General features: G+C 38.2%; 1 protein-coding gene across 1 annotated transcript; it reads left to right on the top strand.

Annotated features, from left to right (window-relative positions):
* The first annotated feature begins 1,218 nt into the window (after nucleotides 1–1,218).
* Nucleotides 1,219–26,416, top strand: LOC583801 (ileal sodium/bile acid cotransporter). The gene is made up of 5 exons (XM_030972389.1): nucleotides 1,219–1,751; nucleotides 12,332–12,519; nucleotides 13,311–13,612; nucleotides 23,873–24,083; nucleotides 24,677–26,416. The coding sequence occupies exons 2-5, from the start codon at nucleotides 12,430–12,432 to the stop codon at nucleotides 25,196–25,198; spliced, it is 1,125 nt and encodes a 374-aa protein (XP_030828249.1). The 5' UTR covers nucleotides 1,219–1,751; nucleotides 12,332–12,429; the 3' UTR covers nucleotides 25,199–26,416.
* The last annotated feature ends 732 nt before the right edge of the window (nucleotides 26,417–27,148 follow it).

The raw sequence follows: 27,148 nt of genomic DNA on the forward strand, positions 1-27,148 counted from the left end.
TGATGATGATTATGACAACGGCGATGACGTTGGTAGAGGGGGTAAATCACGAGCTTCTAAGATTCATACTTCTCTATTTCATGTTCAATTCAATTATGTTTTCTCAAAGATAATAGAAGGAATAAACTTGAAGTAATGAAGAAAAACAAAATTCATACGTCTCGACAGGGCTCGCATGAGATATATATATATATAGAGAGAGAGAGAGAGAGAGAGAGAGAGAGAGAGAGAGAGAGAGAGAGAGAGATGGGAAGGGGAAGGGCTGAGAAGGTTCAATTAAGCAGTCCTTTAGTTTAATTACTAAAAGTATGTCGCCTATGAAGTGGCGTTAGAGGCACGGGTAACGTGTCCCTTATTCGTAGACGAAATAGAAGAGAAGAAAGAGAGAGAGAGAGAGAGAGAGAGCCTGAGAGAGAGAGAGAGAGAGCGAGAGATATATATAGAGAGAGAGAGATAGAGAGAGAGAGAGAGAGAGAGAGAGAGAGAGAGAGAGAGAGAGAGAGAGAGAGAGTGAGGGGGAGGGGCTGAGAGGGTTCAATTAAGCAGCCCTTTAGTTTTGTTACTAAAAGTATGTCGCCTATGAAGTGGCGTAGCTCATTAGAGGCACGGGTAACGTGTCCCTTAGAAGAGAAGAAAAGAGAGAGAGAGAGAGAGAGAGAGAGAGAGAGAGAGAGAGGGAGAGAAGGACGGGAAAGGGAGGATGTGGAATATAAGAGAAGATGATAGGAACCTCCAGATAGTACCCTAATCTGTGACTTGTACTTCATCGACCCCGTAAGATCGGTGCACCCCTCCAGTACGAAGTGCCCACTCAATGACTGCACTCACTCTAAGTCGCTCCCCCTATTTTTGAACACCTCGTAGTTGCATTGGACACTGCGGTTAACGTTATGATATTTTTATATAACGACATTTAGAACATAATATAAATTGATAATTTTGTTTTTCAAAAATTGTCAACATCGTTTATAAAGCGTTTACTTCTTAAGTGTAATTTATACATTAATACATAAATTCTCGAATGTTTATTTTCTTAGATATATAACAAATTACCATTTTTAAATAGCTTGACCTGAGCATCTGGCAAACTAGAGAATTGCCCACGACAAATAATGAGAAAGATCAACAGAGCGAGTAATATACTGGTATCCTAAGCTGGGCAATTATCCTGGTACTACAGTGTCGAATTTCATCTTGTGCAAATTACATATACCATGTGAAGGGGAGGCGACGGTGGCGTTGACATGACGGCACGTACGTTTTCATCATAACGAAGCTTGTTGCATTACGACTTGCACGAGTGCCAAGCTTACAGCTTTTCATCTCTTTCTCCCGTTGTGGTTTAACTTATTAACAAACCAGCTATGAACTTTTAGGCGCCCAAATGGTCTGTGACAGCATTCACATACCCTTTCGATGATAGATTGATGATAAGTGATGTCAATCAGAATTAAAGTCTGTGTTTGGCTTCAGGAAATCACTCAACTGCACTCTATGGTATGGGAGACGCCACTCATCTTTGTTTAGAAGTGTAAATATAATATTACTTCTGTTCCACCAGCCCGCTCTTATTAAGGATCCTAACGAAACGGAGAGCTTTTTCGACACACAAACGAACGCGTTGGACTGTGTGCCCCTCTTGTGATCAGCATTTTAAGGGATTAGATACACTCAGTCGCTATATTTCTTCATGCCGAAGTCTGTTTTTTGTGGAAAGTAATCTATTCAACTGCAGTGAATCGCATCAAGAGGTAACATACTATAGTTTTAGTACAATTCTAACTTGTTTAATAATGCAAATTTGATAATTACATTCCTTTGTATGCAACATAATAATTACAGCTCATTCATTTTAATCTATCATTTAAACGCATACCGTTTGCAGTATCGTAACATAACCTTTATATAGCATAACATAATAACAAAATAATTTTCAATTCCGATGCGAGTATCTTAACTTAGTATCTTAGTATCTTTATATTTTCAACAAGTATATCGATAGTCAAATTACATCATTCTGTTTAGCCATGGACCTACTGGTTTAGCATATACATTTTGTGAAGTAATACAAATAACTTTGACCCGTTGGCTGCCAATTTTGTATTCCGTGTCTAATCCATATGTAATCCCCGCCAATAATATGTGCAGTAACAGAAGGCATTAATGACATATTGTGTAAATTTCAAAAATGGGTATTCCTATTATAGAAATATTCATAGCCATCATTACTTTACACGTCAAGTATAGGGATTGCGAGAGAGCTACCATAAGATTGATCATTATGTTTTGGTTATAACCTGAAATACCAACCAATAACATTCAAATTAAAAACTTACAAGGTATATAATTATATCTACATTTTGAAGAAAAAGAAAAAAAAACATACCCGACCACAACATAATTGCAATGTGTTAACCACATACACATGCGCATCACCACCCATACACCTTCAAACACAAGCACATATTTATACATATCTATATGTACATACATAATTATCATACATATTTGTGTGTGTATAAATATGTATCATCTACACGCATAACACAAATATATATATAATAATCAAAACAATTGGATTGAAACTTCTTGAGAGTTTTCTTCTTCTATGTTTTCTCTTATTGTGTGTGTTCTCTTCTCCTCTTATTATGTATCATGATATTGTTCAAATATTCTTTTTTTATCGTTTCGATATCCTCACATGTGTTAATGTATATAAATGATTTAATTAATTGCTCTGATAAACTAAAATTCATTCTTTTCGCTGATGACACCAATATCCGTTAAAGTCATGAAAATGTTAAAATGATTTATGTCAATTTCTTAATGAGGAGTTATGCCATGTTTCACAGTGGTTTAATTGTAATAAATTATCTCTTAATACTTCCAAATCTAGCTTTCTATACTTTCATCGTACGCAAAATACAATCACAGAAAATTAATTAACCAATCTTAACATTAGTATGAATAATGTAATCATAAAACGTGTCCAATCTACACATTTCTTAGGAATTATTATCGATCAACATTTAACATGGGTTGAACATATATTTACTATATCTAAACAAATATCAAGGAATATTGGTGTCATCAGCAAACTGCGCCACTTCTTGCCAGAAAATATTTCAATCTTACTGTATAATTCAAAGATTTTACCTTGTTTAATGTATTGCAATGTTGTGTGTGCCAATACATAACCCAGTAGGCTCCTTGGATTTATTGAAATTGCAAAAAAAAAAAAAAAAAACTTTAGACTTACACAAATCAGGAGAAGTTATCGACAAGAATTAACAAAGACTACAGGGCTAGAAAGAACAGGAGGATATAATTATGGTTACGAGGGAGCAAGGACTACACAGTTACAAAGAACACGAACAAAATTCGACAAGAATGAGCAAGGATTACCTACACGACGGGTTTAAAAGAAGATTTGAAGACATCGATGGGAAGGAGCAATGACAATATAGAGTTACAGTGATCTTATGAAGATATGAACTTAAGAAGATATGAAAAAGAAGGAGCAAGGATCACATAGCTATAACGAAGCGATACAGACATCGACAAGTGGGAGGAAAACAATAGAATTTCAAAGAATAGGAGGAAGTCATCAACAAGACGGAGTAAAGACTATTGGACTGAATGAACAGAGCTAGAGACAGTGAATATACTGGCAGGAGGGATCAAGGATATTGGTTACAAAGAACAGGAGAAGACATCATCAAGACGAAACAGTGAGTATATATAGGGTTACGTGGATTCGGTAAAGACATCACCAAGAAGGCTCAAGTGCAATGCTGGTTACAAAGAGCAGGAGGAGACATCAACTAAAAAGAGCAAAGACAGCCGAGTTGCGACGAACAGAAGGAGATATCAACAAGGATCACACGGTTACAAAGAACAGGAGACATCAACTAGAAGGAACAAGGACTCTAGACTTATAAAGAACAGAAGGAGGCACCGCCAAGAAGGAGCAGAGGATAGATTGTTACAAAGAACTGATAAAAAAAACTAACAAGGAAGATCAAGGACAAGATCAAGGGTAACATGAAGGACACAGGACTTACAAAGAACGGGATAAGTCATTGGTAAGATAGAGCAAGGAACATGGGGTTACACAGAAGCGGTAAAGATATCTACCAGAGGGAAAATATTGATTTTTTTAATTTGTGGTGGTGGTTATTTTACCTGACTGCTAAGAAAGCATAAATGCTTGTTAGTAAGCAACCAGACGGCCGACGGCTTTAGGTCCTCTCCGAGGGACCTGGTAATGAGGATCAATGCCTTACCAAAGGGCATTAGCGCATCGCCTTGGTTTCGAACCCGGGTCACCGGATTACGAGACCACTGCTCTACCGACTGAGCTATCAAGCCTTCTGAATTACAAACAAACATCAGAGAAATCAGCAATAAAGAGCATGGACTATACAGAGTTACAAAGAACAAGATAAGTTATCAACAAGAATGAACAGAGGCTACTAGAATAAGGCTACTCAGTACACATGGAAACATCGACGAAAGGGAACAAAACGTATAGGATTAGGAAGGACAGCACGAGACACCAACAAGAAGGAGCAATGACTACAGTTTTACAAAGGACAGGGGTAGACATCAACATAATATTGAACAAGAACTGTCGTATTAAAAAGACCTGTAAGTTACATCAACAGGAAGGACAAGAACTACATAGTTACAAAGAACAGGACGAGACATCAACACGAATGAGCAAGGACTGCACAGTGTTGCGAAGAGCAGGTATCAACAAGAAGGGACAAGGACCACAGAGTTACGGAGAGCACAAGGAGACATCAACACGAAGGAACAATCACGTGTAGGGCTGCAGATAATTGGAAAGACTTAGACAAGGCCTAAGAACTATTGGGATACAAAGAACAGGTGAAGACATCGACTATAAGGAGCAAGGACTACAGGGCTACCGACAAGAACGAGCAACAAACTTTCGTTTAGAGAACAGGAGAAGTCATCGACGAGAAAGAACGAAAATTACAGGGCTACAAAGAACAAAAGAAAACATAATCAGGAAATAGAAAGGATTACAGGGTTACAAGAACAGAAGGAGATATTTAAAAGAATGATCAATGACTATGTGTGGTTACAAAGAACAATGTCATCATTGGCATTTGGCAAGAAGTAGCCAGGACTATTGGACTTTGTAGATAGAGTTGAGCACGGTGACATTTGCAAGAAGGACAAACATCATGACAAGAGGGAGTACGGACTTTAGCTTAACAAAAACAGGGAAAGGAAGGAGTAGGCGAAAGATGTCGATAGCACAATAGTGATACAATGGGTTACGGTTTGAGTTAATTTGTTTGTTGGCTAGGTTGCAGCAAAAGGGCAGCAAAATAGGATCCCATTCAATGTCAAGTGCCTAAACCGAGCTATTGCGAATTCACGTGAATTATTTCTGCACTTATAAGACTTATTTTGAAAAATTCGCCGGCCAGAGCTAGCAGAAGACGATCGAATGGAATATATACGTAATAATAATTATGTACGTTTTTAAAAATATAACAAAATCAACAGTCAATTGATGAATAGTGTTCATAGTGTAAAGGGGATTTGACAAGGAGTATACACAGCCATGCGCATTGGACATATCATTTTGTCCTATCTGTGCATACGGTGTTTCCAAATATTGTCTCGGAATGGGAATGGGAAATCCACAAACCAACAAATCGTGCATACTGATTGAAAATATTACCTTGACTGTGGTCGGAAAAGTACCTTCAATAAAATGATTGCGGCAGACTACGACAATGAACCTACGATTGTATTCTGTCGTAGCCTATTCGTTTGAAGCATTACTACTATTTTTTCCTTTAAAACAAATATAAGATGGACACAATTTTATTGCATACCGCATTGAAATTGAGCTCATTGCTTTACTATCTACCGGTACGTGGTCTATAACAGCTTTTTGAATGATATCCACAAGATTAAATATGGAATTTAAACACAATCTTTCTACCATCAAGCATTGCAGTGGTTTTGGTAGGTCGGTAAGACTGAACATTCAAGGCAACCTTCTACGTTTACTCCGCGTTCGAGAAATGTTTTTAAAAAGGGAAAATTGAGTTATATTAAAAATTAAAAATCATCTTTAATCATTGTGTGAGCTTTTTCAGTCTTTAAAATCAATTTGGAAGAAATATCTCTCATAAAATATTACTTATGAAATTGATTTATATTCAAAATGTGACAACAACAAAATGAAAACCTTGTACCTGATGAAGATGATGGAGATGGTAGAATGGAGGAAGCCTGCGAGATGTCTCCGCTCGGAAAATATTGACCAGTGTAAACGATTATGGGGTGATAGGTCATTTTGCGTTGCTGCCCCACTTGCCTGGAATGCACTACCTTTGGACTTGAAGTTGAGCTCATTAATTAGAAATGTTCAACAAATATTGAAGGCCTTGTTGATGAATAAGGCGTACTGTTAGTGTTAGGATTATTATCTCAGTTAGAATATTTTGTATTACTTTTGGTTATTAGTAGTATATCTGTACTTTCGTTGACCATTAATTTTGTCGCCTTTTCATTTCGGAATATAATTTGTTGAATTTTGATTAATGACCATATTCTTGTAATTGATTTGTTGATCTGTGCGCCAAGAGTGCCATTATGTTGGCAGAGTTCGCAATATAAATGTAGAATTATTATTATCATTATTATTATTATTATTACCACGTAATGTTTAATCTAATATAAACCTTTCTATGTGCAGTGCATGTGATATACGATCTAATCAATTTCTTTTCACTTTCATCATTCCAGAGCCTCACAGTACTCGGTAATTCTTATGTACTCAATCTCTCCCAAATGCTTCCAGACAGTATTTTTCTTTTAAGTCATCACTTGACAAGGGCTTATCTTTTAAAGCTCACATGAATGATACGAATGATACATAAACAAATAACGATGCGACATTATGTCGGAGTTGCCTTCAAAATGATGATAATAAAAATGATGTGGGTATAGAGGCGTAAATGTTTGGTGTTCGTTAATAATCAGCCTTATACCCTGTACTTCCAGATGACACTTACAGTAACTTCTCAGTGATATGTATTGCTATCGGTCTTTTCAATCTAACTTGATTAGATATGCAATTTGTGATGGAAAATTGAAATTGGTAACGGTTTTTATTTTGAGAAAATGAAGTCGAAAGAGGCTGTTATTATTAATAGTTAACATCTGGCAAACATTACTGTTCATGATAATTAATGTTATATCTAAAGACTATCGCATCAAAACTGTTCATATAGTGTATTATATCCAAACTGTGACACGTTAAATGTTACATCTTAAATATATGTCACCATGGATAGTATTACATTATGTCCAAACCGTGTATAGTATTGTACACTTTACTATTTCCATATTATGATATCAATACTGTTCTACTTTACCATCTCCCTTTCCTTTGTGGCATATACCTGTACGTCTCTTCTACCAGCATATTTGTAATGACCTGGTAAAAACTTAATAGGCCCAATGGATATTTGCATGTAAGCTGTCATCCCAACATGGATCAAACATTAATAGTATTATATGACAGCAAGCTGTTCAATGTCGGACGATGATTATCGTGGGGCAAGACCTCTTTTTGTTTGGTGGGGGGGGGGGGGGTGCGTCTTAATGTGAATGAAAAGCGAATGAACAGACCCATTAATTAGGGAGTGGAAGAGTGTTGTGTCACTTCTTCTTGTATCTTTCCCCGTCCCCCTCTTACCCCTTCATTATCAATCAAGGGGGGGGGGGGGGTAATGGGGTACGTGCCCCTCAGTGTGCCCGCGGCTACGCGAATTATATCGAAAGGGAAGGGTATGTTCCTTCTACTTTGTACTGCAATAAATCTCCACTATTAAGTATCGTTGCTGCAGGTGTGATTGCATGTGGCTAGCAGAAGATTAATAATGGGCCTTTCGTAAATATGAACATTTTGAAGTTTGGATTTCTTTAAGGCATGTCTTTGGATTGGGTATGGATGAGTCAACAGATGTAGTTCCATGGCTTGTATTGAACTTGGTTTAACCCGAGTCCGTTGATGAACGGCGCGCCGATTGTTTTTTTGTAACAATACGAATTAACGGACAATACAACCTTTGTATTACGTTTATTTGTGTAATTAAAGCAGAAAAATAAGAGAAACAGAAGGGCAAAAGCTTGGAAAAACATTGACCAATAATAAGGGATTTATGACTATTTAGAATATGAGAATCAAAATATTTATCGTACAGCTGTCCTGTTATAGTCGTCTACAAAATTAATTCTTTTTTTTCTCCTAAGTCCCTCTTCCCTTGGGGCATTACTTCAAATATATCATGGAAAACCATGTTTTCATAGGTCTTCTAAAAATAAAATACCGTCCTGAGTCATACATTTTTTTTAATGTGTTGAAAGAAATGGGAAAATCGTTCGGCACTACGGTAACATTTCTAATTCAGCCAGTTTGAAGTGCCCATGGGTATAGTGATTATTACAACTTTCAAAATATCATAACTTTCTTATTTATAGTTCGATTTCATTGACACTTTCACTTATCTGCTTCTCTAATATGTTTTTACTTTCTTTTAGAGTAGTTGTCTGTTCAGATTGGAGTTTCCTTTAAGGAAATTAATTCAGTCAATTCAATGAAAATAAGAAGTTGAGTACATATTGACAAGGTTTTTGTTAGTTCATTTAGTTATCAAATTGTGGTGACTCTTAAGTTAGGCCCCCCCAAAAATTGTTTGGTTGTCCTCGATTGCTATTCTGGAGTAGGGGCGGGCGGTTTTTTTTTTTTTTTTTTTTTTTTTTTTTTTTATTTCATTTTTTGTGTCTTTTTTTTTTTCCCCCCATTTTTTTCTTGTTTTGTTTAAATAATTTTTTTTTCCATAACAAAAAAAAAAAATCATTGGGATTGTCAAGCATTTAAACAAACAAAGTCTATAAAACACTTTAATATGGTAAAAGACTAGTTTAATGTACAATGAATATCAAGACCAACACAGAAAGTATTTTGGGCTTTGAAATACAGCACCTTTTAAATCTCCATTGTACTACTTATCAGCTACTTGCGCCCTCTATGTAGCAAACAATGCCTAATCGGTGACCATTGGTCCCCCATTATCCTCTTTATCTTATATTAACTGAGAGTGATTTGATGAGATAACCACCTGTGCAGTGACCTTGCAGGGTGGTCTAATCCCTCCTGTAAACTAGGACAGATGGGCTTTAAAATGAGTTTAAGAATGCTCAGACCCTGATTTGAATGAACGGCATTTTGACAAGTGTTTTAAAATGGCAAGTTTAATAAAAACCTAATTGCGTACTAAAAAGACCAAACTGGCAACGGGACGCATTTCGATCCTTGCAAATGCATAAAATGGTATGTTTGGCATTAAAGATTGCTCCCCCCCCCCCCCCCCCTAAAAAAAAAAAAAAAAAAAAAAAAAAAAATTATATTAAAAAAAAAAAAAATTATATTAAAAAATAAAAAATACGAGCGGCCCGAAAATGACGAGCGGGCGGTCGAGGACAACCAAATGATTTTTTTGGGGGGCCTTATGGTATGATGGGTTGGCGATTGGCGCACCATATTCGTCGAAGCAGAAACTAGGGGTTATGTAACAGTTGATGAAAATATTGTCTCCCTCATTTACAGTTCTACACAAAATGCCTACCAGCAAAGTTAATGGAACCTACCTGTATTATACCTGAAGCAATACTTAAAATATTGTATATATAGCCATCTACACGTATATTTTCCATCTATCACAAGATTTAACAGCCTTATCAGAAAAAAGCGTTTTACATCGTTCTGCAAGGATCATAATCATTTTAGGGATGCCATATAGATATTGAAATGTATACATGTAAAGCATCATATTAAACAAAAATTTGGGGGTCGGCGAAATAAATAGTGGCGTGAAATGCCTGTCACATTAAACAGAAATCAGTTAAAAACACGCTATCGGTATTAGCAAGGTGTCGTCCTGACATACAATGTCAATTAGTTGACGATATTCCGGGCCCCTCGTTAACTATAGGTATTGTGACTGAATGTTTGTTTAGTTGAAGATACTCCCACATAAACTATATAGATATTGTGACTGAATGTTTGTCACTCTGTACAGCGGCCTGATGGAGATTCCCATGTATTAGCAAGGTGCAGTGGCGGATCCAAGGAGGGGGCGGGCCCCCCTCCCCTTGGGGGAAAAAACGTGTAAAAACACGTCAATTTTACCTTTTTGGGGGAGATGGGGCCCCCTCTGACGCTCAATTTTCGAGGCCCCCCCCAAAAAAAAAATGTGCTCACTACCCCCCCCCCCCCCCCCCCCCCCCCCCCCCCACCGAGCGCATTTTCGTCTTCTTCATGTGTAGCATGGACGACTAACTTTTGTTGAATGAGCAACCATGGTGAAATACTAATAAATGTAAAAAATGTAAATAATTATTCTTTAAAGATAAGCAAGTATCGACATTTTCTCCTCGATGTGAAATTGGCCATGCGCTGCCTCGGGTCATAGGGAAGTATAATATAGAATGCTAAAACATCGATTGGCATGCTACATCCCATCCATAGCTACAGAATAATGTTAATTACGATGCTGGGATTCGTCGCTTTCCTTCCATCTCTCTGGCTGCTTTCAGCATAATGTATTGTTAAGGAGAGAGCATGGTTTTGCTTCCCAATTATTCAATATTTCTATTTCTTCCGTTTTGGATGTCTAGGAAAATAATGTAGATTTAAAAAATTCATGTCAAAATCCACTTGTGCAACGTTGGCACTGTTCATGTCGAATAGTGATCGGAATACGATTATGCTAGCATATAGTCACCTGCGGCATGTGCGGGAAGGTATATACGTTTCTTCCTGTATTGTTATCAGTCATGGATTCCAGGGCCATAGGGGGCATGTGTCTCCACCCCCTCGCCATATACCCCCTCTCTCAATCTCTCTCTCTTTCTCTCTCTCTCTCTCTCCATCTTTCTCTCTCTCACACTCCCCCTTTTTCTTCTTCTCCATCTCTCCCACTCTTTCTGTCCATCCCACCCCCCTTTCTCTCTCTCATGCCAGAGACTACACAGGTATGCTACTGAAAATGTATGAACCCTTTCTTTTGAATTGCTTGTCAGAGATTTTTGAAACTATGTACCCCTCATTTAGTTACAGAATCCTTGCTTCTTGATGTAATAAGATTTTAAAAAGGAAGGATTTTTTGTTATTGAAGATGTTTATTGAGTAACTTCAGATTGTTCATTTAAGTTATTCAACAACAGGAAAAAAAATATGAGTAAAGTGACCATTTTAGATGAATGTATATAGGCTATAATAGTTATTATTGATTTGAAACAATTTAGATAAGCATTACAGAAAATATAGATCAAACTATGAGTAAGTTAAGTGGACGATACTCTGGTCTGCCTACAAAACGACATGGGTTCGAATCTCAGAAGCATCTTTCGGATGATGACCCGTTTGAAAGCCGTTGTCTATAGGCGTAAATAATCTTTGTTGATTTGATACATGTCTGTTATAAAACAGAACACGCTGATCTAACATAAATCACATTTATAATAATTGAATTTAAAAATCTATTTCAATTACCGAATCTTAAATATATCAATACAAACTTGGCACTAAATAATTTGACGAGTTTGCGTCGAGTCACAAAATAATAGTAAATAGGAGTAAGGCATTGGAAAGCAATTTTTTTTTAGACTGGGCAGGAATGTTAGAATGCTAATAATATAATCCGGCTAACTTGGGTAGAGCTAGTGAGCACTAATTTTTTTGGGGGGCCCTTGAAAATTTGAAAAATCGCACCCCCCCCCCCCCGCTTGAGCGCCAAGGGGGGGGGGCATCTCTAAGAAAAGGTAAAATTAACGTGTTTATACACGTTTTTTCCCCAGGGGAGGGGGGGGGGAGCCGGGCCCGCCCCTGGATCCGCCACTGACTACTACTACTACTACTACTACTACTACTACTAATAATAATAATAATACTGCTGATGCTGCTGCTACTTCTAATGATGATGTTGTTGTTGATTATGATGATAATGATAATAATAATAATAGCGGAAATAATAATAATAATTAAAATAATAATGATAATATTAACAACAACGACAACAACGACAACAACGATAATAACAATAATAATAATATACTACTACTTCTATTACTAATAATGATGATAATGATAATAATAATAGAAATAATGATGATGATGACGACGACGACGATGATGATGGTAATGAAAGTGAGGATAGCAAAAACATTTGAATAAATAATTTGAATTTATATCTTTATCTTATTCATATAGATTATAAAAAGGCTGGTATATACCTTGGACCAATAATTTTCCGATTGAGTTACCCGGTCTATTCATCCACCTAATCGTCAACTAAGATCATACCAATAATGGGGATCATCGACGGGAACGTTCACGACGTCGGATTCGACAACGTCACATCGCTTGAGAATATGCTTCCAAATGGTGCCCCACCTCGAGTAAGTATGCGAACGAGCCTAATAAACTCAGATCGCATTATAGCGAGCCAGACCTTACCCCTATCAAACCCTACTTGATTATATCCTTACCCCCAATCTTAATCTTCTCTGTACCCAACATCATTATGTTTATTAAAAAAATAATGTGAGGGGCCGGGGGGAGCAGCATTTTGTCCTTTACATACGATTTGGGCTAATTTAGATAAAAGTTAAATTCGGACCTCATTATAGCAAGCCTAAACTTACCCTTATTAAATCATGGACCCAAACCCTGGAGAAGAGTGTAGATCTACCCTACCTTAATCATAACTCAGATATTCTCTTGACTACCTTATGCTCTTGACTAATAAGCCCATCATATTCGTGTAGAAAATAAAAATCATGCCAGAGGGGGGATGTCGACGTCAGGATCCAATTGTTATGTCACATTCACAATGGAATTGAGCGTAATAATGGAACACTCTTTCAAACTTACTTTAATCAGGATTCTTAAACGACCTATAATCATAGTGAAGATTTAACCCCCCCCCCCCCAAAAAAAAAAAAAAAAAAAATCGACGGCAAGTTTAAGTGTTTTCAATTAATCCGGTGGAACCAGAAGGAAGATGAAAAGCAGTTCAGAGCAAAAGGTTTCTTCTCTTTTATTTTTCACTGTGAACGTGATCGCAACTACTTTCGAAAAATGACCCCAAGAGCATCGATCGCGTTTTCGGTATATTTATGAGTGAGATAAAATTGTATGGACCACTTTCACTTTCGTAAAATGGCTTCTCTCTCTCTCTCTCTCTTAGAGCGATTGGTTGGTCCTGTCCATTGTGTTAGTGAGCTACTGCGGGGCAGCCATAGCCATGTTCGGCATGGGTTGTTTCATCTCAATGGACGACTTCTCCCGTAAAGAAATGCATCTTCCGCAGAGTGTGATGATCGGTCTAGGACTCCAGTACTTTATCCAGCCCCTGGTCGGTTACCTCCTCGCCCTCGTCCTCGACATGAAAGTCTTCGATGCCCTCGCCATGATCATTCTCGCGGTGTGCCCCGTATCGCCGTTTTGTTCCGTGCTCGTCTACTACGGCGAAGGGTTCGTCACTGTCGGGTACGTATATCGGGTCCCTTGTTGATGGAGATCCAAATTTTGCTCGGACGACAAATTATTACTCCGGTAACAAAATTTCTCCGTGCTTTATTTGGTCCGTAAAAATTTAAAACCGACACAGGGCTAAAGTAGTAAGAGGACAGTTTTTCTTCGTTTGACGAGGTGATTTTATATCCAGCGTCTGGTTTAATTAAATTAGCAGCATATCAGGGTTAGGCAGGCGTGGATCCAGGATTTCTTAGGGGGGGGGGGCCCAAATTTGAAATTATGCGAGCCAAATATTGGTACGTAATGGTGACCAGCAGTGACGTAATGCAGGGGGATGTAGGGAGGGGCGAGTTTCCCCCCTCCCTCCTCTGCAAAGCGCGGAAGCTATATATGACGTTTTATTAAAGTATTAGAGAAAGAAGACAATTCGTTGTACCGTTCTCGACTCTTAATCCTTCTCTTAATTCAGCCCCCCCCCCCCTCTCCGCGCAGCGCGGAAGCTTTGACGTTTCATTAAACTATTATTGAAAGAAGACGATTCGTTATAGCGTTCTCGAAAATTATCCTCGTTTTAATGCAATTTTCCCCTCCCGCGCAAAGCGCGGAAACTTTTACGTTTCATTAAATCATTGACGAAAGAAAACGATTCGTTGTACCGTTCTCGACTCTTAATCCTTGTCTTAATTCAGCCCCCCCCTCCCCCCCCCCCCCCCCCGTCTCGCGCGAAGCGCGGAAGCTTTTACGTTTCATTAAATCATTGGAGAAAGAAAACGATTCGTTGTATCGTTCTCGACTCTTAATCCTTGTCTTAATTCAGCCCCCCACCTCCGCTAAGCGCGGAAGCTTTGACGTTTCATTAAATTATTAGAGATAGAAGACGATTCGTTGTACCGTTCTCTTTACTCTTAATTCTTGTCTGAATTTCAAAGATGTTTTTTGTCTGCTCCTTTTTCTCCCTACGTCCTCTTCCTTTCCTCTCCTCTCTATTTTTTTCTTCTATCCCCCCCCCCCCCCCCCTGGCTACGCGCCTGCGGTCAGATAAACAAATTTTGATACCTTGTCCGACCCGAGAAGCTCAGGGGTTTTAGGCATTTGATTACGGTCAGATGAACATATTTTTATACCTTATTTGTGACATTGGCAGGACACTAATTGGCGTGAGGTCCAGCGGGCGAAGCCCCCAGAAAACAGGGGTTTTAGGCATTACATTTCCGTCAGATTAGCATCCAGGGGAGTCTAGGGCCCTAGGCGGGGTGCAAGGGACGGAACCCCGGAAGCTCAGGGTTTTTTAGGCGTTTAATTTCGGTCAGATGACCAGCTAGTTAACTATTCTTTCTTTCTTGCTCTCTTTATTTCTATTTCTCTTTACTATACCTTTTCAAAAAAAAGTGGAGGGGGTGGGGGAGCTCGAGGCTTGCGATTCCAGCCGATCCCCGGGCCCTAATTTTTCTCAAGAATCATATTTCTTGCCTGGCTGTAAATTTAGGAATTTGTCATTTTCCAACAAACGCATGCAAAAGTATAATTTACTAAAAACTGAGGAAAAATCTCGGAAAGAATTCAGCATTATTTGTAAGCCACCGTTATGGAATTAGAAATAAACCACGTTTGAATTTGAATTCCCCCAAGCCCCCCCTATTAGTACGCCAGTGCCCCCCCTTTTCTTCTTTCTCTTTTTTCTTCTTTCCCTTTCTCTCCTCCTTAAGGTTTGCCGAGGTGGGGGTGGGGGTGGGGGGGGGGGGGCAAGGGCCTTTCGGCCCCCACCCCGATCCACACGTTGTTGGCGGGATTAACCAGAACTGATCTCCCGTTCTTTTCACCCTTTTCTTTTCTTCTTCCTCTTTTTTGTTCCCTTTTAGCTCTCCTCTTTCCCTTTTCCTTCTTTCTCTCTTGGGGGGGGGGTGGGGGGGAGGTAAGGGCCTTTTGCCCCTCCTCGATCCACCGGCGGGAAAATTGCAAATGATATCCCCTTTCTTTTCTTTTCTTCTTTTTCCTTCCTTTTATCTCCTCTTACCCTTTCCCTTTCCTTCCTTCTCTCTTTTTTTTTTATTGGAGGGGGGGGGGGTGCAACAGCCTGGAAGGCAAGGTCCTTTCGCCCTCCCCCCCCCCCCCCCCGATCTCCTTCTCCACCCGTTTCTTTTCTTCTTCCTCTTCTTTCTTCTGGCGCTACACCTCTTACAAAAACAAAATGCAAAAATATCCAAAAAGAGAGGACTGCAATGGGGAACTTTGATTTAAGCTACGCGACCATTATTCTCTCATTTCCTTTCACATTGTATCTCATAACCATGAGAATTGCCAAGCTATTGTAATATATACGTTATTTCGTTACACGAACACACACAAACACACGCACACACACAAACACACACACGCACACACACGCACACACACACACAAGATCATAACCTGCACGAGTCTACAAGGTGTGAGAAAACTCTGATTCAGGAAAGAATGCAAGGGTGAAAGTAAAAGCGAAAAAAAGTGGACACTCTCACAAGGCTTCCATGGATGCCGTCTTTGTTCTCTTTTTGCCTTCTTCTTACTCCTTGACCGTTCGCGCATATTTTTTTTTACAAAACTGTTTAGCCATATATAGTTCATGTGCAAGCACGTATACCCAGGGAAGAGAAGGTAATAGAAAAGGGACAACAAAAAAATACATAAGGAGAGTGCAGAGGATATGGAGAAAGAAAGACAAAGAAATACATAAGAAATACATAACGGAAATGCTTTTAGGCACCAAATTACGCATCTAGGGACCCGCCTTAGGCCCCTTGGTTGAGTCCAGAGGGCAGAGCCCCCGAAAGCTCAAGGACTTTAGGCATTTAATTACGGCCAGATGAGCAAACAGGGCCCGCCTTAGGGCCCTTGGTGGGTTCCAGGGGGTAGAGCCCCCGGGAGCTCATGGAAAAATACTGCCATTTTAGCAATACTTGTAAATCACTGGTATCAAATTAAAAATAACCCATGTTTAAATTGTATTGGGGGGGGGGGTACTGCCCCCCCCATCAGTACGCCAGTGAAAGAGGCGGAGGTGACGGAAGGGACTACCCCCATAAAGCTGTATGATAAGTCTTATATGTAAACCCCTCACAGGTTTTTGAAGTTTTGTTGTGTTACAAAATTACATTTTGCGGACACTTTTTTTTTTTTTTTTTGGTCTCGAAATTTTAAAATTTGACATTTTTTCGTTGGGGGGGGGGGGGGGGGGGTGTTAAGGTCACTTTACGTTAGCCGTGGGCATAATTTTTTTAAATTTTTTTTATTTAAAAACAAAAAACCAAAGGGGGGGTTTAGTTTTTTTTTAGGGGGGTTTACACACATAAAAATACCAAAGGGGGGGGGGGGGTTTGAACCCCAACCCCCCCCCCCCCTGCGTACGCCCCTGATTACATGTGCGCACAATATATATTGATGTGTCAACCTTACGAAAGTGGTGTTTTCATAATGATTATTGACCTCCTTTAAATTTATATTTATATGGAAGACTTAAGAAGACAACTGTTTACAGTCCAACTAAGGGTGTAGAGCATGCCGTGTAGACTAAAATGTGCATTGTTGTTCAATTTCTGAATTCTTTGTTTAAAAAACTTGCTTGCTGTCAATAGTGTATACATTTTTTATACGTTTCAAATGTCTAGTCCGGTTAAAAATAGCACGTAATGATTTCATTATTTGACACGTACTTCACATTGATTTATCTTATCGATAAGCGAAACGATTTGCTTTAGTATCATATAACAAATATAACAGTAATAACAAGTATGGTTTTCCTGAAAATTGCATCATACAATGTATATTCATCGTTATGGAAAATGTTGTATAATATACAACAATGGGCATTAACATTTTCCAGACCATTGATTTAATTACGTTTAATATTCAAGCTGCTGCCCTTTGTATATACATGAACTTGAAATAATAAGTAGCCTTGAAAGTGTCGCAATAAATCATGTGTGAGTGAGCTTGAAGTTTAATGGTGTATAGCCTTTACTCTGTTTTTAATGAGATATATCTCCAATCAAATCAAATCAAACTGAGTGATGTTATCGTACAACTAAACAATATCAATCTTCTGTTCTCCTAAATAAGCCTGGGAAACTTGAAAATTGCATTACAATGTGAATTCATTGTCAGTGAAAATGTAATACAATACACAACAATGGGCAAATAATTGTTTCCAGACCAATGATTTAAGTAAGAAGAACTTACATTTTATATTGAAACTGTTGCCGTTGTATATACATCAGGCGCGGATCCAGGATTTCTTGGGGGGGGGGGGCAAAATTTGAAATTATGCGAGCCAAATATTGGTTCGTAATGGTGACCAGCATTGACGTAATTGGGGGTGGGTGGGTGCAGGGAGGGGCGAGTTTCCCCCTCCCTCCTCCGCGAAACGCGGAAGCTTTGACATTTCAATAAATTATTAGAGAAAGAAGACGATTTGTTGTACCGTTCCCAAAAAATAATCCTCGTCTGAATTGAGTTTTCCCCCTCCCGCGCTAAGCGGAAGCTTACGTTTCATTAAATCATTAGAGAAAGAAGACGATTTGTTGTGTCGTTATCCCCTTTTTTTTCTTTTCTTCTTCCTCTTTTTTCCTTTCTTGTATCTCCTCTTTTCCTTTTTTCTTTCCCTTTCCTTCCTTCTCTTTTATTTTTTGATTGGGGGGGGGGGGCCAACAGCCTGGGAGGCAAGTCCTTCCCCCCCCCATCTACTTCTTCCCTCTTTTCTTTTCTTCTTCCTCTTCTTTTTTCCCTTTCTCTCCTCTTTCCCTTTCCCTTCTTTCCTTCTCTCTCTCTCTCCTTTTTTCTTTTTTTTTGCGGGGGGGGGGGGCCAGGCCAGCTCGGCCCCCCTGGATCCGCGCCTGGGGTTAGGGTTAGGTAATGTTTGATCCAGGCTGAAGTTAGGAGTTCACTTATATGACCACGGAACATTTTGTTGTAGGAAGTGGCGACGAAGTGTCTTCCAAAGTTTTGGGGAGCACTAACCCAAAAGAGCACTTTCTTGACAGAAGGGGGCACCTACAAGGGAAATCTTGAGGCGGAAACATATACCCTTTATCATCAGGATGTTTTCAATATTTGTTTCTCTTTTTACATAGTCCAAGATACTGCTTAAGCTCAAGCTTTGTAGAAAGGGTGTGATTGTCTGAATATAATCATTTGCGAGCGAGTGAGCAAAATTTTAATATAGTGAGGTCGCAATGGGAAAACTACATCTTATGAAGAGAAAGACAACAACAACAAAAACAGTCGCGATCGGGTTTTAAGCACAATCTCATCATGATAGACTAAAAAAGACCTTGAATAAGTTACGGAATTATATGAACTAAATAGTTGCACTTTTCGCTTTAAACTAGGGACACATGTTATGGAGAAAGGAAAAAGATACACTTATCAGAGGTAAAAAGAGGCACTTATTAGAAAGGGAAGGGGCAATTGTCAAAGTAAAAAGGGCATCTCTTATATTTGAATAGGGCAATTATCAAAGATATACGAATGCATAACGGGCACCTACCAGAAAGGTAGTGCGCTACTTCTGGTTATATTAACATGTGCCTAGAACCGTCGTGTGGTCTTAATTTTCTTTGCAGTTGTACTAATAATGAGAGGAACTTGCAGAGATTCCACAGTGAAGTGATCTGACCCGCCACGATATGTCATATTGCAAGCGTAGAGTTATTTCCCACGGGAGTGTTATGGCTCTCTGTAATTAGTTTGAGATTCGGCTGCTAGAGCAAGCAACAACACTGGTCTAATTAATACGACACCATTTTCATGTCCATATGACTGTATGGATCTGATTACACGAGTATTATGTTGTGCAGGGGCAGATCCTACATTATTTACAAAGGGGCAGGGCGAAATTTATCAAAAATATAATTTTCTATATAAAAAATATGGGAGTATGATTTCGCTTAACTTTCCCGTTTGGTGGGTGTAGCCCCGTCCAAATATTAGTGCATCATTAACTTTTTAAAGATAATTTAGTACCTTCGTGACGAGGGGTTCTATAGCTTAAATGCTTCCCAGTGGAATAGAGAGTGTGCGCGGCATGTGCAGAATACTAATTTAATTGAAAAGCCTATTCTACAGTGTAATATGAATGCAAACATTTTATTTATCGTAATCATTATGGTCAGTATTGGTATTATTAACGCAACATACGAAAATTACATAAAAGGGGAAATTTGTTCATGTATTCATGTCTTCCCTTCTATTCTTGCTCTCTATCTTTCTTTCTCTCTCTCTCTCTCTTTCTCTGCCTTTTTCATCTTCTCCCTCTCTCTGTATCTATATTTCTAATTCTTTCTGCAGTGTGTCTATGTCTGTCTGTCTGGCTCGTTTTCTCTCTTTCTATGTATCTCTCCCCTCTCCCATTCTCTGACTGACACCCCCCCCCCACCTCCCCCGTCCCTATCTCTCTCTTTCTTTCATGTGCAAGAAAGAGAGAGAGAGAGAGGGGAGAATTATAGAGAATGAGAGGGTGGAAACAAGAAATAATTTCAATGAAAGGAGAATATCAATGTTTTGTTAAAGGTCCTTTAACAAAATCACATGATTATTCACTGACATGTAAATTAAAGCACTGCAGGTGATGGAAGTTGATTTAAAATATATTCACGAATCATGCTCCGAATACAGTATTATCTACCAAATGCAAACAATCGACTGAAACATGCATTGTATCCAAGGGCAGGAAGATCTATAAGCCACTACCGCTATATTAATAATTGATTTATTTTGCAGAAGTAAGGGCAGGTTTGGATTCAGTGGATGGGTATATTTCATATATTATACGGTGAAGATGGAATACGCTTTCCCTGTTTGATCCGACCCCACCCCCCCCCAAAAAAAAAAAATCATATACAATTTGCAGTTAGTCATGCGGGGCACCCCCAATACATTACCCCCCCCCCCCCAAATATACATTAACCCCCCCCCCCCCTCCGGATTACAATATTCCAACCCCCGTTAATTAATTTCTTGATACGCCACACTGGATTTATGAAGTGTGTGTGACTGCATGTTGGGGAAGAATAACAGCCTTTGCGTTGCTTTAAAAGGACAGTCAAGACAGGTGCTGATAGGCCAACGGTGAGACGTTATGCTACGGTCACAAAGGTTCGTACGAACGATAATTTCGTACGAATCTCCCTGTTTTTCCATTGTCTTCCCGAATTTCCATTGTCTGAAAATCGTTCGTAGGGCGTTCGTAGCAGTTCGTGATGACATTTGTGACCGAGGCAATTTACATGAACATTACAAGGAGTACAATTATTGTATTTTAGATATTTTAGGGTGCTTTGTGACCGTAGCATTAGTTTAGTATCTATCAATTTTCGAAGATAAGGGCGGAGGGGGCATTGCAAACGTATGGTATGTTTAATATGACACACTTAAGAGATAGATAATGTTCAGACATAGAATTTCGAGTATACATTTTGATGGTAGGTACAACTGAGTTCCATACATACCTACATACCTAGATGTAGATATTGACAAAAAGGTAATCGAGAAAAGGTAGTTGGAGTCGATTCAGAGCAAATTTAGTTGAAAGTCATTTTATTCGATTTAGTAAAAAATTATTATCAACATTATTATTATTATTACTATTATTATTATTATTATTATTATTATTATTATTATTATTATTATTATTATTTATTATTATTATTATTATTATTATTATTATTATTATTATTATTATTATTATTATTATTATTATTATTATTATTGTTATTATTATTATTATTATTATTATTATCATCATCATTATTATTATTTTGTATTAATATTGTTATCATTACGTATTCACACCAGTTATAAGCAGACTCAATAACGATACCACAATTATATAACACACTTATATTGCACCATAATTAGATAATTGCTAGGCGCATTTATGAAATTAAGAAAGAAAGGCAAGGAAGGAGAATTATGTTGGTAAATTTCGTATTATATAGAAGGGACATTGGAAAACCCAAATGCTGAAATATTTTCTGATATCTCATGTCACGGACATAAATGTGGGATAACATTTTTGTGGGAGCATGGTTAGATATCAGAGGTCAGAAGTGATGATATTTGAATTGCATTAGAGTGGGGTGGAGAATGTGCAGTATACGTGGAGAGGTGGAGAGACGCAATAAATAATATTGAATCCAATTAGCGGGCTAATATACACTATATACACTAAGCGCTTTGATCAGTTATATGATTATAAAGGCGTTATAGAAAAACAGTTATTAGTTTGTTGTTATTATCATAAGGTCTGTTCACACATGGCATTATTTACAGCTATGTGAACGGGTCTATGGTGGGATGAGGATTTTCAGTAACATTGCCATTCAGAAATGTAGAGATATTAGTCACATTATATACACTTCTGGTGTGTCTGTCCTCTCTTCATTAATTTTGGTGCCACTTGGTAAGTTTTAAAACATATCTGAATAGACATTTTAAAATAATTTTTACAAAAACTGAAATATTTTTGAACGGCATATTAAGTACGTAAATGCCTTTGGACTCGAACTCACTTTATTTGAAGACATTTCGACAACTTTCGCGCATGTTATCACACGAAAAGGAATATTTATACATCTTTATAAACTTAGTGAATACAAAAATGAAATCAACTGTAATTAAAATACATCAAGCTAATTGGCTCAGGTTTGTTTAATTAGTGATCATTAAAAAGTATGATGTCAATCAAAACATTTGCGTTTAGCCCCTCCTGTCTGTCCCTCTTGTTCTCTCTCTCTCTCTCTCCCCCCCACCCCTCTCTCTCCCTTTTTTTTTTTCTCTCTCTCTCTCTCTCTCTCTCTCGCCTTTTTTATGTCATGAAAGAAAAGTCATCTACATGTATCATTCTCATGGTACATGTACATGTTTTGACCCTTTTCCTGTCAAAGTGTTTTGTAATTTGATTTCTTCAGACTGAAATTGATGATCACGCTTTATCCAAACTATCTGATAAATGTTCAGCAACCATACTGTGAACAAGATCATTGATACCGAAATAAAAGAGGAAATGTTTGTTTCGTCAGCCAAGTAAATGTGTTTATATTACGAAAGTCTTGAAGAATGAATAATATATAGAGTAAGACCAATGATAGAGGCAATCTACCAATGCGTCGCCAATGCGAAGTATTCCAGGGACATCCATATACCATGCCAATTAATATCACCATCCCTTATTGTGCTCACCCTAGTATATAAGGCCATAGCTGTCTAAAATAATTTTATTCAGTCATCCATTACATTAAATGTTCAACAGAAGGCAATGTACAGCTGACATTTGTCCATTTATTACGCAATATAGTTATCTCAAGTATCTATGAGCTCATTATTTTGTTATTGGGTAAAGGGGTGCTTTGTGTATCCATTTTTGTTTTGGTTGCGCGTAAAAATGTTCATATTGATCTCCATTTTATTTCTGCATTGTGTCCCCTTGCTCCCCTACTAGCTACTGCCCCTCATCATGGTGATAGGAATTAGAAAATGGAAATGTAGGTAAAAAGGGCACTTATCAAAGAGGAGTTATAAATGGGGGAGGCAAGGGACAAAAGTGGACACAAACGTAACAATCATCATTCATATTTGAATGGGGCAATTTTTAGAAAGGAAAAGTGGCACTTATAAAAAAGGAAAATGGGCAATTATCAGAGTTGAAAGGGGCACTTATCAGAAGGAGAAAATTCAATTATTACAAAGGAAAGGGGGCTTTTGCCAAAGTAAAAGGATTTTGATATATGGGGGCACTTATATCATACGTGAAAAGTAGCATTTATTAGAACGGGGAAGGCTTACTAATTACAAATGTAAGAGGTGCACCTATGGGAAGAGAAAGGACGCTCATTAGAAAAAAAGTGCGAGTCAAAGTTAAAGTAATACTTATAGGAAGTGAAAAAAGCACTAATAAAATTTGGAGTAGATTATTAGGCTATTATTATATTATATATTATTATATATTAGAAAGAAAAAAGTGCACTTATCTGAAGTAAATATAGACGCATTTCGTACGTAAAAAGTGGTACTATTGGGATACTTGAAAAGATGTGGGGGCACTGTTTACCTCTTTCATGCCCCTCACCCCTCTGTCCTCCCTCTTATAAACAAAAGTAGTTGCTATCGGTTCGAGTTGGACGCAATAATTATTCAGACAGGGTTAGATATATTTACACAATAACATTCGAAACAACATTAGATTCCAAATTCCAACAGTAATGATAATGTTGCCTTTGTATTATTTTCATCTCCTTTCAGACTGTGCCTTACTATGTTCTCTACAGCTTTATCTATTGGGCTCATTCCATTCTGGTTCTCCTTCTACTCAAGTGCATGGTCAAATGCATATTACATCATAGGTACCTCCACTGAAATCTTATTCACCGAAGTCATCATCTTCCTACCAGTTGCACTAGGGTTGCTTTTCAAGAGACTGGCAGGGGAAAAGCGAGCGAAGAAAGTGGCCAAGGTAAGAATCAAATATTTTGTTTAAAGATTGATTATAAATTATTTTGTTTACCATTATGAAGCTTGGGTCTCTCTCTCTCTCTCTCTCTCTCTCTCTCTCTCTTTTAGTTTTAGTTTTAGTTTGGCTAGTGATGAAACGTCAATTTCATAAAACAGAAAATAGTCATGATTTCATGGGTTCTTTTGAGATGGGACTTCAAATGGTTCAGAATATAGACACATTGACCGCTATGAGAGGCATGGCTGTTTCCATACGCTCAAGGGGACGTTACATCCTGATATGACCACGAGGCACGCCGCGGCGTCTCCGAGAACCAGTAGAGAAACAGGTAGTCTCGAATATGAAAGCAGTCCATATATCTTTTATAAACCGAATTATATACTAGATTTATTCAACATATTAAAGAGAGGTATATAATAATGGATATTTAAATAAAAATGGGTTTGTGTTGTATATATTAATAATTTTTTGACCAATACTCCAACATGTAACTGTATGAAAATGAATCACTATACGTCAACTTCATTAAATGTCAAGTGTATTTTCCAGGAATAGTCGTCGTTCATTTGCACTTTTGTTAATGTTCTTTTCAGATTTGCAGCTTTGCTTTTGCAGTGACTGCTGTCGTCTGTCCCATCTTAAATGCCATAGACAACCCTAGTCACTATGTCGGTGCCTGGCAGCTCTGGGTAGGTGGCTGCCTCCTGCCCTTCGTCGGGTTTGTATGCGGGCTCATCCTCGCCTCGTTATTCAAGCTACCCTACGAGGCCTGCAGCGCAGTCTCACTGGCGGTCGGCACGCCCAATTGGTTCATCGCGACCGCTATAGCTTGGAACTGTTTCCAGCATGACGAGACAGCTCTCCACGAGGTACTCACACTCGTATCCATCTTCAGCATCTCGATGCCCATCGAGGGTTTCATCTGGTCCGTCACTTATTACGCCATCGAAGAGCTCATCCGTAAGATTTACCCCAAGATCGTCACGATGTTTGACGATCCCGATAGCGACTTTGAGGACGAATCGGTCGGAGGGGATGACGAAGAAAAGAGCGGGAAACCAGAGAGAGTGATGTATATACTCGGGCAAGTGCTGGACGATGATGAAGTATATTAACCATACATGTAAATAATGTGACCTCACCTCACTTAATAAATTGGGACGATATATACTCATTTTCAGAATGAAGGGGGGGGGGGAGCACAGCCAAAGATAATACACTCCATAATGATAGAATGAAGTTCATTCCGATTTGTTTTTTAGGGAGTAATTCGCTATCCCAAGTACAGACGCCTGCACGTACATTCTGCCTTAAAACGCTTCGAATCAGAACTGTAAATTTCATCATTGCAAGCAGTATTGGTGAAACCGGGGTCAAAGGGATCATTATCCCTCAGTTTCCCCAAAAGAATGAAAGTGCCCATGTGTTGAGAAAGTGCCCTTCCCATATAAACAAATGCCCCCTCCCCATGTGGGGTTCATTACCTCTTCCATGTGTCCTTGCTTTGTACTTTTTGGAAGAAAACAGTTGCCTTATGTATGAAAATGTAGATCCCAGTCTATTCCCTAATTGTGCTTTGTTTTGATTCACAGAAGAAAATGCCATTATATCCAAGCCGAAATCAGTAAAGACCAGTTCTATTCATGCGATTGCATTGTGAAAGAAACGCTGTGGAATCGTTAGATTTAATTGATTTTTCTTTAACACCATGCCTTAAAAAATCATTCCATCGTCAACATTTGCATGAAAATTGTTATCCTAAGAAGTGATTGGATGGTATGTTTTCCAGATCGTGGCAATGCACTCTGAAAAGACTAAAGAACTTTAAAAACTGATTATGTAAACAAACAAACAAACAAAATCCGACTAGTAACCTTTTTCAATGAGAAAACTCTGATAAAATAAATTAATAATGCAGCAGTGACTGTCTGCTAAAAAGTCTGTTCTCTTGCACATATCTGCAAGTGTAGGCAATCGGCTGCTGTTGAGCGGGAGCATAATGGTTTAGCATTGATTGAGATGGGTGGTTTTTTTTGGGGGGGGGGGTGGGGGGAGGGGTGCGCGTGAAGAAATTGCGGGTGCTGGAGCCCCCAACCCCGCTGTCGAACCACTGTTGAATAGTTATAAGCCCACGGTTCCTTCCGATGTATTAATTCACCATCTTGAAGTGAAATGGAAAATGATGGAATTAAATGGAAATTATGCACATGCTGTAGGGAAAAAAGAGTTACGTATTACATTTTTCATTTATTTCATCCCAAAATGGAAATTCACTCGATGTGACACTAATTGACTAATGATTTTTTTACGGTATGACTATGTAATAAAAAAAACAACACTTTTTCATAAATCAGTGTATAGTCTTTAGATTAAAATATATTGTTAGTCGTTATTTTGTATGTACCGGGATTGCCGTAAACCAGGGTTTTCTGGATGTTAGTGATTATGCTTGTATCGAGTCAATAATGTTATATATATTCTGAAGTATGTATTTTTCACGTGCTTTATTTAACATATATCATTACTATGGTGCTATAATTTTATGCAAAATAATGTACAGAGTACCGGGCAAAACTGAGTGAGACTTGAATGAGAGAAATTCGATGTTAATGTATAACATGCTATTTAATATAATTATAATATGATACATGGACATTATTAAATTAAAAGTGTCATTGGCTCGAAAGGGGGCAGTATGTGGTCAACCACATTTTTATTACAATTATGTCGAAAAGGTCTAATTAAACTCTCATTGTCTAAATATATAACAGGATCGCAAAGACTTTCGAAAAATCCACTTAATGGTTTTTCCAATACCCTCTTGTATTGTATATCCCACACAAATTATGTTCCGATTACGTCATTTTAACGTTGTAATATCTCAATCGGTGATTGCGATCGTGTTATATGCGTTTAATCATCAGTATTCGATTAAAATATACAAATATTCTGTTTTTGCGGAATGAAATAATTCGTGATTATAACTTTAAGGCAGGTAATTGAGCACGCTCTGTTGATACACAGGCTGATTTGCCGGTGTAAAATTAAAGGTGGTGGGGAGTCAG

Source organism: Strongylocentrotus purpuratus, unplaced genomic scaffold (genome assembly GCF_000002235.5).
Source record: "Strongylocentrotus purpuratus isolate Spur 01 unplaced genomic scaffold, Spur_5.0 spur5_scaffold_6, whole genome shotgun sequence".
NCBI lineage: Eukaryota > Metazoa > Echinodermata > Echinoidea > Camarodonta > Strongylocentrotidae > Strongylocentrotus > Strongylocentrotus purpuratus.